The 13142-nt window shown below is 38.2% G+C and overlaps 1 protein-coding gene across 2 annotated transcripts in view; it reads right to left on the bottom strand.

The window, feature by feature from the left end:
• The window catches only part of CMYA5 (cardiomyopathy associated 5), an 89763-nt gene that overhangs the window by 20024 nt on the left and 56597 nt on the right, over positions 1-13142 (bottom strand). The window contains exons 7-9 of one of the 2 annotated variants that reach the window (XM_086698000.1): positions 7743-7892; positions 4803-4949; positions 3569-3716 (exon numbers count right to left, since the gene is read on the bottom strand). In XM_086698000.1, the coding sequence (XP_086554126.1) occupies positions 3569-3716; positions 4803-4949; positions 7743-7892 (445 nt within the window). Of the gene's footprint in view, positions 1-3568; positions 3717-4802; positions 4950-7742; positions 7893-13142 lie in introns of those variants that run through there. The other variant, XR_015248369.1, reaches the window with a different exon arrangement.

Consider the following 13142-nt stretch of genomic DNA (forward strand, 5'->3'; position numbering starts at 1 on the left):
GTACAGTTGTTATCTTAGAGATGCAACAATACAGATCATAGTTAAGTAGTTCATAATGTTTTATAGTTTTGATCCATCAGACTCTGTAAGGAATACTTTCAAGGTAGTTGTAAGCACCAGATAGTCAAAAGACTATGGCACATGGCCACTTTTCCTTTCCTCTCAACTCTTAAGTTGGAGAACCAAGAGAAATACAACTGAGTTTTGCAGCTCTGGGCGTCTGAAATTAAAAATGAGTTATTGCAGTCTCTTGATGCCAACCTGGGGTTTAAGACACTGAGGGTTCTTGTACTGATGAGGAATGTCTCTAATGTTGTACATCGGCAACAGACTTAGCAAATGAACAAGGTAGTGATTTGTGGCCAACAAATGTGTGTTTGCTTCAAGAAGTTATTTTTTTTGTCAGACTCAGCAGGGATCCAGAGGCTGGAGAGTCCCCCCTGGGTTGTGGATTGGACATACCATTCTACCTCCTGGCACTGAGGAATCTTTTAGCACCTGGAAAACAGTTCCATCTCCAAAACAGCTCCAAGCTATCAACAAGGCTCTGAATGTGGAATTTCCCTTCACTTTAAACTTGCTGGACTATATCCATTCAATAACAAAGGATCCCTGTACTGTTCTATAACTACTAGGAACATCTGCTTATCCAGCCTCTCAGAGGCTCTCCTTTAACAAGAAAAATTAGAATGAACCTACCAGCAAGTCCCAAACAGAATAAAATAATGACAAGCCTTATGTTTTAATTAGCACAACTTTTGTCTTAATAACATTTGTGGGTGGCCATTTTCTTCTTACAAATGGAACCGTCTTTTGCTTCTTTGGCTTTGATAGAAGGATTTGTTTGGAATGTATTATTCATTGTTGATACTAAATGAATATTTTGGTTTTTTGTTTTTGTTTTGTTTTGTTTTGTTTTGTTTTGAGGCCCCCAGGGTGATCAGGGAAAGGAAAAACATTGGTCAGGAAAGGTTTGAATAATGATACTGCATTCTCTCTTTACATCTATAATTTTCATATGTCAAAAGAAATTCTAGATACATAATAACTCCCTATTGTCAGGCGGTTGAAGTATGCTAACTCAGTCTATATAATAATACAAGTTTTAGAACTAGTGGAGAGAATAAGACAGATCTGAGTCTGAATTCTGACTCCAAATTCTCACTCCATCATTTAATACCTTGGCCAAATTATTTAACTTTCTTGAATCTCATTTAATGGAGTTCATCACCTCACCTCCCTCCTAGGATTTTTGAGAGAGTTGAAAGAGATTTAGCATAGTTCCTGGCATGTTGAGGCCCTCAATGGATTGCCATTTCCCCATCCATCCCCCCGTTCCTTCTCCCTGTAGCCACATTTATGAGATGACATCACAGTTCCCTTAGTGCGATGGCCACTAGATCTCAGGGTTTCCAGATCCCTGCTGATTTAAGAATCCAACTGTGCTATTATTTATGCAAATGTCAGCTGAGGCCAGATGCCATAACAAGGATGAGTCATTTCAGAGCACTCCTTAACAGTCTGATTTTGCCTCAGAAAGAACTGAGGTGATGGTGGAGAACAGTGGGAGGGGTTGCCAGGGACTTGGGCACTGCTGATACGGGGTTCTCATGACACCAAGGGTTTTTTGTGGAGAAGTTCCAGGAAGTTTCAGGATGCCCCTAGGTGACATTAAATGGGGATTAGCAGCTTGGACTTTGACAACTGACAAAATGGGGCTTGAATCCTGATTGTTACTCACTAGCTGAGTACCCTCTCAAAGAGTCTGTTTTCTCTGAGTTCTTATGAGAATTAAATAAGGCAAAAACAGTGACTGGCACACAGTAAATGCTCAATAAAAGTCAGTTATAATCTCTCTGTCTCTGTCTCTTTCTCTCCCTACTCCCCCTGCCCCCATTTCTTCTTCTCCCACTCCATTGTGGTCAGAGTTCACCTCGCCTCTATTTGCTGATTATTGAGGTCTGCCATCCAGCAGTTGGCACATTAACAGCTATGTTGTTTTATGTACATTTACTATGTTCTCACATCTGCTGAAATGCCTACATCCCACCCATACATACCCCACTCAACATGAATTCATTGTTTGATCATTGTTTTGTGAGGCCTGTCTTCACATATTTGAAAGAAACTATGATTATTGCTCAGTCGTGTGAAACCTTACATAACTAAATAAATAGTTGTTGATTGATCATGTAGATAATCAAGAGCTTAAATAATATACTTTATTAAAAAGCCGCCTAATGTTGTACTATTATTTCAAAGTTTTATATCCTACCAAAATAATTCATTTCAGTTAACTTTGTTTTAAAAACAAGCTAGGGGTGCTTGGAGGCTCAGTTGGTTAAGCATCTGACTTCGGCTCAGGTCATGATCTCACAGTTTGTGGGTTCTAGTCCCACATCGTGCTCACTGCTGACAGTGCGGAGCCTACTTCTGATCCCCCCCCCCCTCTCTGCTCCTCCCCAACTCGTGCCCTCTCTCTCTCTGTCAAAAATAAACAAACATTTCAGGGGCGCCTGGGTGGCTCAGTCAGTTAAGCATCTGACTTCGGCTCAGGTCATGATCTTGCAGTTTGTGAGTTCGAGCCCCATGTCGGGCTCTGTGCTGACAGCTCAGAGCCTGGAGCCTGTTTCTGATCCTGTGTCTCCCCCTCTCTCTGTCCCTCTCATGCTCATGCTCTGTCTCTCTCTGTCTCTCAATAATAAACATTTAAAAAATTTTTAAATAAACATTTCAAAAAGATAAATAAATGAAAACAAGCTAAAAGTGCCTCTATTAAAATATGAGCATTAATAATAATGATCTGAATACTCATCATGGAATGTGAACTTGCTCTATTGCCATGGATTAGAGTCTAAGAAATCACCACCTCAGTAAATAAATTAACATTTACCAAATGCCCCCAGGATGCATACCCCTTTATTAACAAATTTAAAGCTTTATAAGTTTAGTGAGAGAGCTTCCCATTTCTTTTTTTCCTGGAAAAATCTCTTTAGATCCTTCTTGCTCTTGGAGAGGCAGGTATGTCTCTGTAATTATATATACGTAATATATATAATATATATATATATACACCCACATATACATATGTATACATATACATATTATATATATACACACATATGTATATATACATATATATAATTAGCTCCTTTATATTACCAATACATCATGGAGACACAGATTTACATTATATATAAGCTCACTATTAGTTTCCTGAGTTAGGTGTATCTATTCTGATATAACTACTAAAAAATGCATGAAATATGCATAAATCCTGTCTAACGACTCAAGTTAAATATACCTCAAAGAATGTTCTATCTTATTAAAATTTGCATACATTTTTCTTACAAGGGAGTTATTATTCTACATTGTAGCATGTGTTTTATTACAAACTTGGAGTTCATTGACGAATACAGTGATGGAGTTGCAAATCAAGTCAACAGCTTAATGAGCTCAGCAGGATGTTAGGAAGCTCTTCTCCCTCTCTAGGCAGAAGCTCAGTTAGGTTAGGACCTTGAGCTGAGTTCCAGGCACCCTGGGCTCTCCCTGTGGAAAAGATCCTTACCTCAGGCCCTCACCCTCGGGAGAGTGCTGTCTGCAGTACTCCAGAGTGTAGGTCTCAGTGGCCTCCAGGTTGGCAGGCCGCCATCGGATGGTGGCTGTGTTCCAACACACAGTACAGTCCTCGGCGCGGATTACAGGGGTGGAGGGTGCTGCGAGAGAGAACCAAAGCAATCACGGAACAATCAACATCAGCTCTGCTTCCCTCGTACCCTGGGAAGAGTGCTTGGGCATGGTTTCATTTTAATTTTTGATTAAAAAATACATTCTTGGTTGAAAGCCCAAAAGATAATGTATATAATGAAAAGTCCCCCTCCCACCTCTGCCTTCCAAACTGTACAGTTTTCACCCATCCCCAGAGAGCCTCTAATACTAGCTTCCTATAAATCTCAACAGTTTTTTTATACATCTACAAGCAAATTACAATACAGATTCTTGTCTGTCTCCCTTCACACAAGTTAGCCATAATCTTGCCTTCAGTAGATACTCAATAAATACTTATTTTAGGAGGCAAGAAGAAAGAATAAAATGGTGGGAGTGAGTCATTTCTCCCCCTGAAGTAGTTAGAATGATCTTAAAGGTGATGCAAACCTGGCTTATGCCACACCCACGGCAGCCTTCAGTGAAAAGATTCCATCATGGGATGCATTCCCAGTTGAATATCATCGCTGAAAAACCTTTTGGGGCTCCTAGTACCCATACAATGAAGCCCAATCTTACCTTAGCAAACATGGCCCCCATACACTAGCCTTTGTCACCTCACATCTTTCCTCTCCTTGTTTTTAAGTCAAAGAAATAATTCTAAACTTCTTGTAGTGCCCTGCACACTCCATACTTTTTCTTACCTTGATGCCTCTGCTCATATGTTTTCTATAAATGGAATATACTCCTTTAACTGATCCTTCAAAGGGTTCCATTTAGGCATCAATTCTAAGGAGCCATTCCTAAACCTGCCCCTGTCCCAGGCTCTGTTGAGTACTCCTCTGGAGTGTTTTCACAATAACTTGTATATAAATAGATCATGACCCTTACCACAATTTTTATGATATTTTGTTTTATCTCTCGCCCTTGACAGCAAGCTTCTTGAGAACAGGAGCCCAGTTTTACTCATCCTTGTGTACTCACCACTGCACAACACCTAGCACACTATAGGTGCTTAATAAATGCTTATAGGTTGATCTTAGTAATCTATGAAGAATTGAAAATTGCCTCCCGACACCCTCTTAACATCTCTTTACCTGTTCTAAAAACTGCCCTTTCGCTTGGCAGACTACATCCAGTGAAGTTCACAGCCATTACCCACACTTGATAGCAACGGCCAGGTTCCAGATCTTCAAAAATGCAGTAGCTTTCTTTCACTGTCAATCTGTATTCTTCCACCAAGTCTAGCACAAAACACAATTATAAACTTTAGGGTGTCTTCTAAAGTTAATTAGAAATTAGCTACTAGAAGAATTGGTCTACTATTTTCAGTGGAAAATTCAAACTGATAAACTTACAGATATCATTAGGTGATAGCTAGTATTTTCAAATACCTAAGAAAACAAGAGCATGCTAAAAAGAGACATTTAGATTGATGCCGTATTACATGTGAACACTTACAGAAAATAATAGGATATTAGTAAGATATGAACTTCATCTGCCACAATTAAAGTAATGTAGTTCAATAGCAAATACTAAAATTGCATAGTTTATGTTAGCTTAAATTTCAGTAATACATTCTCAAAAAATTCTTAAGAAGCAATGCCAATATTTCAGGAGAGCATGTAATAAAATAAGGACAACCCCATGTTTTCCAAATTTATGTTATAAAGCAATTTCCCAAATTAGTCAACAATTTTAGTATTCAGTATAATTTTCAAAGTTTCAAATCCTGGTTCCTCTTCATGAATTCCAGAATCCTTCCAACTAGAGAGTTCCACAACTTACAGAAATACTTAAATAACTTTGATAGGTCACAAACTATTCTAGAAAATAATTTGGTCAATGAAGACATTTCCTAAAATTTCTAAGTCACTTTACTCTCAATATTTTAGTAGTATCATTACTCGATACCATTACGAACACCTGCCCCTTTGGACCAATCTGATTATTCTTACTGAAATGTTTTCTCCTTTAAAAAGAATTATTTTCTTTTTTGAATTAGCCCTGATAATTTCAGTTATCCTCCCTGATTACTCTTGAAAATCACATCTTCAAAACTCCCCCAGTTAAGAAGCCCAGATCATTTACTTTTAAAGGAAATTTAGGAACTCTTCAACTCCATTTATTTAATTGCATCTTTCTGTCCCAATGAGCTCTTCTTTCTGGACAGAAAGTTTGGTTTAAAGAATCTTATAAGGACTTACACAGTGAAAAACATTTCCCCCACATCCTAGAAACTGTGGCTACAGTTTTCAGTGGAATCATCCTCTTGGGCTGAGTTCCGTTGCCCCAGTACTTCTTTTAACAACGCACATAACATACATTGCTGGAGACCCTACACAGAGCAGGGCATCACAGTATAGATCACCAGATTAGCTAACGGGCATCTGCAGATTTCAAGGCGGTGAATAGATGAGACACAGGACAGGTAAGTGTTTAGGGGCTGGGGCAGATGCGGAGGTGAAGTACTAAGAAAAAAACGCACTTCAGGCAATCAATAAATCATTGTTAAAAGGAGTCTTGGAGAGTCACGAAGGTCCATGACATATGCAGCTAGATACAGAGGAAGAGGAAGTGTGGTATAACAAGACAAACCCAGAGACAAGCAGACAAAAACATAAGCTTTGGAGTCTCAAAGGTTTGTGCTTGAGTCCTACCCCTGTCATGTATAAGTTGTGTGGCCTTCGGAAAATTACTTAACCTCACATCAGTTTTCTTATTTGCAAATGGGGATAACACTTATCTCATGTTGTATGTGGTCATAGGTCACCAGTAAAATAAAGAGTCCTTAACTGACAAACTTAGCCAACTTCACACTATGTCTATGGTTGCCTTTGTAAATTTTTTTAAACTTTTTTCTAATTTAAATATGTATCACATGACATCTCAAAAAATTTAAATCTTGGTAACAGTGAAATATAATAAAATTCATTCCTCATTACAAATTGGGCTCCTGAGTTTTGGAATAGCATGTCCATCCTGTCGTGTGCTCCTCTGTTTTCCAAAAAATGTGGGTCTGTCTTCAACAAGCAATATAGAATGCCAGCACACCCAGCTCTGATTCATCAGGAAGTACAACCTCAAAGTGTCTGGTTTCCAGGTCTTATTAGAACTCCTACTGAACAGGGGTGCCTGGATGGCTCAGTTGGCTAAGAGTCCAACTTCGGCTCAGGTCATGATCTCATGGTTCCTGAGTTTGAGCCCCGTGTCATGCCCTGTGCTGACCGCTCAGAGCCGGGAGCCTGCTTCAGATTCTGTGTCTCCCTCTCTCTCTGCCCCTCCCCTGCTCACACGTTCTCTCTCTCTCTCTCTCTCTCAAAAAAAAAAAAAAATGAAAGAAAAAACAAGTCCTACTGAACAGAGAGATATTTACAGAGGCTCTAAAGATGTATCATACACTAAAGATGTATCATACATTCACCCTACTAAGCACTTTCACTTCTCTATGCATATTAATTGGGAACATGAGGAAAGCACATTTTTCAAAGCCCATGCCTCAAGAATTGTGAACTCTAAATTAACCTTTATGGTTTGTTTGCAGCTTTTATCAAGATGGATCTGAGAAACTGCCAACCATGACATCTAATCCTACATTTGTGCTACAATTATTATGGAGGACACTGTCCTATATATGGCTCATTTCTCCCCTGCAAAATGGTACGTTATACTTTCTTTTAGATTCAAGCACTGAAAGGGACTTGTTCTCCCTGAAAGGCTGGTATGTTACTTCCTTTTTGAAAATGAGAATATCTTAGTTGCTCCTGTTATCCCGCGAACTCAAAGCCAAATTTGAATCTCAATTACAATATTCATGTTGACCATTATGATACCTATGCATTTTCTTTTTCTTGATTCTGACTTCCAATATTTGCTTATACATCTTTTGTTTACTTATATGGTTGTTGGCTTATTGTTGTTTCTGTATGTGGCCACAAATGCGTTGTGGAATAAGTCTTAATACGGATATCTGTAAGTACTTCACATAAAGATGCAGAAACGTACACACACATCTGTATCTGTGTTAGAGATCCTACCGTTCACTTCTTGGTCATCTTGTGGTTCCTCCATGCAGTAAACCTGGAATGAGTCAATGATGTCTTCCTTGTTCATGCTCCAATAAACTGCAATTGTTGTGCTAGTGGCAGAATTGGGTTCCTGAGGTTCTAATCTAGGAGGTTGTGGAACTGCAATATAAGCAAGATTTATTATCACTAATGCTGTTTTTATTTATTGATTTTTTTTTCCTTTTACATAAGTCCCTTAGGCCTGTTGAAAAAAATTCAAACAATATAGAAGTACGTGGAGTAAAAGTGGAAGGGTCTCTCATTCTCAACACCCCCCACCCCAAAGACTCTCACTGGAGACAACCACTGTGACATTTGAGGGCATATCCCTCCAAAATGTTTTTTATCCATTTGTATATGTGTGCTTATATCCACGTAGAAATAAAAATAGACCCCAAAATATGATCACTTGAAAATACTCCTCTGTGGTCCTATATTCAGAGTAATAAATGTATACAGGTTAGAGGATGCATCAAATGATATGGTTTTCATTCAAAACAAAAACTTGAGTTGCTCTGCTACCTAACCAATGTTGTATCCTTCAACATAGAGTCTATGTTCACAAAAGAGATAAATAAAACCCTTTTGAGATTTAGTTGCTACATGATCAAAACAGAAAAAAGATTTGTATGAATAAAATATCAAAATACACTTTCTGAAATTATATTCCATTTTCTCTTTCCAATGTGACTATACCTACATATTTTTTAAAATATTAAACAATATTAAAATTACCTAGGAGAAAAAGTACACTATTAACTGATTCAAAGATAAGGTTTAGATATCTGATATAACTCTGTTGTTCTGAATTTTAAATTCAGACAATATTCTCAAGAGTTTTCACAGAGATTTAAAAAGTTAACATTATGCATATTGAACATTAACAGTGTATACAACACCATAAATCAAGCTCCAATGCAATTGTCTTCCAAAATTTTGAGATACAAAAGCATTGAACATATTTTACAAATTAGAGGAAAAGGTTATTCCTATAGTTGAAAATATGTTATGCTTCTAAATTTGTTTTTGTGGTTATTTTTTCCAGTCAACATTTCCTGAGAGATAAGCTTACTGAAATACTATGGGCCAAGTCTTATGAGATTACTTTATTAAAAGTCAACACCGAAGGAAAAGACAACAAAGGTTAGTTCAACAAGAAGGTAAAAACAAGAAAAAAAATAAATGGTCTAAGGGATGGAACAAAAAGAGACAAATCGAAGATTCAATAAAGACATAAAGAGCTGAGGAAGTACAGAATTATGAAAAATTAGAAGCAGGATAAACGGGTGGTCAAGTTCATGGGCTTCAAAGAAGAGCCTGATGTTAAATGCCAGATCCCTCACTTACTAGCTGTGTTATCTTAGTGTCAGTTTCCCCATCTTTAAAATGGGAAAACAACAATAATAATAATAATAACATTTCCTCCCAGGTTAGTTGTAACCAGCATATATACATTAAGTGCTTAGCAGATTCTCTCACATATCAGCAGTGCTAAATTTTCAAAAGGCAAAAAGGCCTTGGCAGCAGCACAGACAATGGAGGGAAGAAGGCAGGAAGCCCGTGAAGATGCAAGTTGAACTGGGGATCCATCATCTGGTATATCACAGAGGGTCTACAGAGGTAAGACGTGCTGAGTAAACTTAGGCTGAGCAGCCATGCTTAATAAACTCAGAAGCCTGCCTGGCAGAGCACCTCCCCAACAAATGATAATGGTTCAGAGACCCATACACTGTCTTTGACTTTCCTGTTTGTCTTCCCAGCAGGAAATCAGTGTCACATTCTAAAGGAGTTCATCCGGATAAATGGAGTTCAGTAAATTTTCATGTTACCTAGGTTTACTGAAAAGCCAGGCAGAATTCTTCAACTATTGTCAATTGCCTTTGAAACAGTTTAGGAGAACTCCTTGAGGCATGAACAATGAAAATCTCCCTTTCTTTTTTCCTATGAATTTTACATTGAGCTATATCTGTTTTTAAAAATGGCAACATGGGGGTGCCTGGGTGGCTCAGTCGGTTAAGCGTCCGACTTTGGTTCAGGTCATGATCTCATGGTTTGTAAGCTCGAGTCCCGTGTCAGGCTCTGTGCCGACAGCTCAGAGCCTGGAGCCTGCTTCCGATTCTGTGTGTGTGTCTCTCTCTCTCTCTGCCCCTCCCCAACTCATGCTCTCTCTCTCTATATATAAACAATAAATAAAACATTTAAAAAATAATAAATAAAAATGACAACATGTTTACAGAAACATCTCTCTCAGGTAGCATAACAAACTTAAAAAGTGATATTTACTCCCCCCAAATCACCAAATTTTAAGGAAGAAGTAGTTGTAGAGAATTAAACAAAGAGTATGGGCTAGGAATGATTTTGGACCTCATGTGTTCCTTCCCCCCAAATTATTACAGTTAAAACATTCTTTTTCAAAAACAGGAAATACTTTTACTTTTCAAAGTACTCTGAAAAAGAGAATAAGAATATTCCATAGATATAATCAAATGATTATGGCTGGATTTACAATTCCCATGTGGCAGAATATCAGAGACTGAGATTTCATATGTCAGCAACTCTGTTTACACTTCTATAGGAATAAACTTGCACAGGAGTAATGCCAAAAAAAAAAAAAAAAAAAAAAAACAAAATGAGATTTTAAGGCTTCTTTATTGGAGGCTAAGGAATTGGGCAGAGAAATCACCCCATGGATTCCCTCCTTCTGATGGAGTGTGCCCATAAAGAGCTGTCACACTCAGGAAGTTAAGCATCAGATCAACTTAGACTTCAGGACCTGTGTGGCCAGATGCAGATTCCCATTCCATCTAGTTCTTCCCAGGAGAGCAGCATTACTCACAACAGCCAAAAATTGGAAGCAACCCAAGTGGACATCAATAGATGAATGGACAAGCAAAATGCGATATAAACATACAACACAATACAATACAATATGATACAATACAACACATACAACGCAATACAATACAATACAATACAATACAATACAATACAATACAATACAATACAATACAATGCAATACAATGCAATACAATATTATTCAGCCTTGAAAAGGAAGGACATTCTGACCCATGGATGAACCTTAAGGACATGATGCTAAATAAGTGAATCACAAAAAGATAAATACTGTATGATTCCACTTATACATGGGATGTAGAGTAGTTAACCTCATAGAGACAGGGAGTGGGGTGGTGGTTGCCAGAGGCTGGGGAGCTGGGGGAATGGGGAGGTGTTGTTCAGTAGGTACAGAGTTTCAGTTTTACGAGATGAAAAGAATCTGGGAGACGGATAATGGAGATAGTTATACAGGATGTGGATGTACACTTCAAAGTGGTTAAGATGGTAAATTTTATGTTATGTGTATTTTACCACAAATAATAATAAAAAAAAGTCTGCAGGAGCCAAAGTCAAGGAAGCCTTGGATGTCACTAATCTCTGGTTACCCTTCCTGCTACAGCACTGTGCTTCACCTCTCTGGTGTGGAGGAGTGGTTCGAGTATGAAGACCTTGAAGCCTAAGTGCCCCCCACCACACACACACCCTACCCTCAAGTAGCTGTGTATCTAGGGCAATATGAGAGACATTTTTCTGTTCCCTCTGTGTCTTCACCTGTCAAATGGGAATAAGAACAAAACCTATCTCCTAGGGTTGTTGTGAGATTGGATGCTAACAGTCTCCCTGGTACCCTTACATGGCATCATGTAAGTGTGGAATGAGTGTTAGGGACTGTTCCATTTCCCAGCAGAAAAGTCACATCCTTTCCTTAGGATTTCTGATTGGTTTAGGGTATGATCAGATTAACTTTTCAGGTACCAGGCAAAGATTTTACATCTGAGAGGCATCACTGGTCACAAATGAGCAAAAACTATTTAGCAGCAAGTCAACACCCTGGGCTCCAGTTCTATGAGACAGACACACCATGCATGGCATTTTCCTCTCAGAAATCAGTCTCCCTATAAACAGCTCAGAACTGCTGGGACTGCCATGCGCCCTATTTCCGAATAAATCATTAACACTTTGTGACAATTTAACCCTGTGGCCTCTAAAATACATGAGATGTCCTGTCGTTGTCTATCAGATATTCAAAAGAATCCTTCTACATGAAAAACAACATTTAATGAATCCCTTAAAAGCAAACAATCTACTTCATTAATCAGAATTTCTTACTTTCCAATCACTGCTCTAATTGCTGGGGTTTTTTAAATTTAAATCCAAGTTAGTTAACATACCCTACTACCTACCACAGTAGTAATGGTTTAAGGTGTAGAATTTAGTGATTCATAACTTACACATAACACCCAGTGCTCATCCCAACAAGTGCCTTCCTTAATGCCCATCACCCATTTAGCCCATCGCCCCACCCACCTCCCCACCAGCAACCCTAAGTTTGTTCTCTGTATTTAAGAGATTCTTGTGGTTTGCCTTCCTCTCTGTTTTTATCTTATTTTTCCTTCCCTTCCCCTATGTTCACCTGTTTTATTTCTTAAGTTCCACATATGAGTTAAATCATATGAGATTTGTCTTTCTCTTACTGACTTATTTTGCTTAGCATAATATACTCCAGCTCCATCCAGGTTGTTGCAAATGGCAAGATTTCATTCTTTTTCATTGCTAAGTAATATTCCTTTTTTTATATATACTGCATCTTCTTTATCCGTTCATCAGTCAATGGACAGTTGGGCTCTTTCCATAATTTGGCTATTGTTGATAGTGCTGCTACAAACACTGGGATGCATGTGCCCCTTCAAATCAGCATTTTTGTATCCTTTGGATAAATACCTAGTAGTGCAATTGCTGGGTCATAAGGTAGCTCTATTTTTAATTTTTTGAGGAACTTCCATACTGTTTTTCAGAGTGACTATACCAGTTTCCATTCCCACCAATAGTTCACTGCTCTATTTCAATGCCTCGTAAAGACACTACCAAAAACCGCCCTTTTGTTTGACACATATATGGATAAAATCTATTAGGATAAATGATCGAATTTTGCACTTTATATACGGTTGATGGGTTTTTTGGGTCTTTCTAAAAGACACAGAAAAAGCCTTTTACTAGTTACTAAACTAAAATTGTTCCTACAGGAATGTAAATTAATTGTCAGTTTAAAAACATCAGCTGTCTTTAAGGTGGTCTAGAAGGAATATAGCATCTTTTAAGGAAGATAGGTGAGTACATTTTACAGTAAGTGAAACTTGGTAACTTCACTGAAACACACCAGCTTTGGGAAATCTAAATAAGTTTCATTGTCTTGTTTGTTAAAATAGCACATTAAAAAATATTTTAAAGAGCCAGCAGGATGCTTCTGACAGCTGAGTAGGAGGCTCCTGGCCACAGAGCACGATGCTGAGCTGGTAGTTCTCTAACTGATCTGT

This window comes from Puma concolor, chromosome A1 (assembly GCF_028749965.1).
Source record: "Puma concolor isolate L17-30 chromosome A1, mPumCon1.1.hap2, whole genome shotgun sequence".
Lineage (NCBI taxonomy): Eukaryota > Metazoa > Chordata > Mammalia > Carnivora > Felidae > Puma > Puma concolor.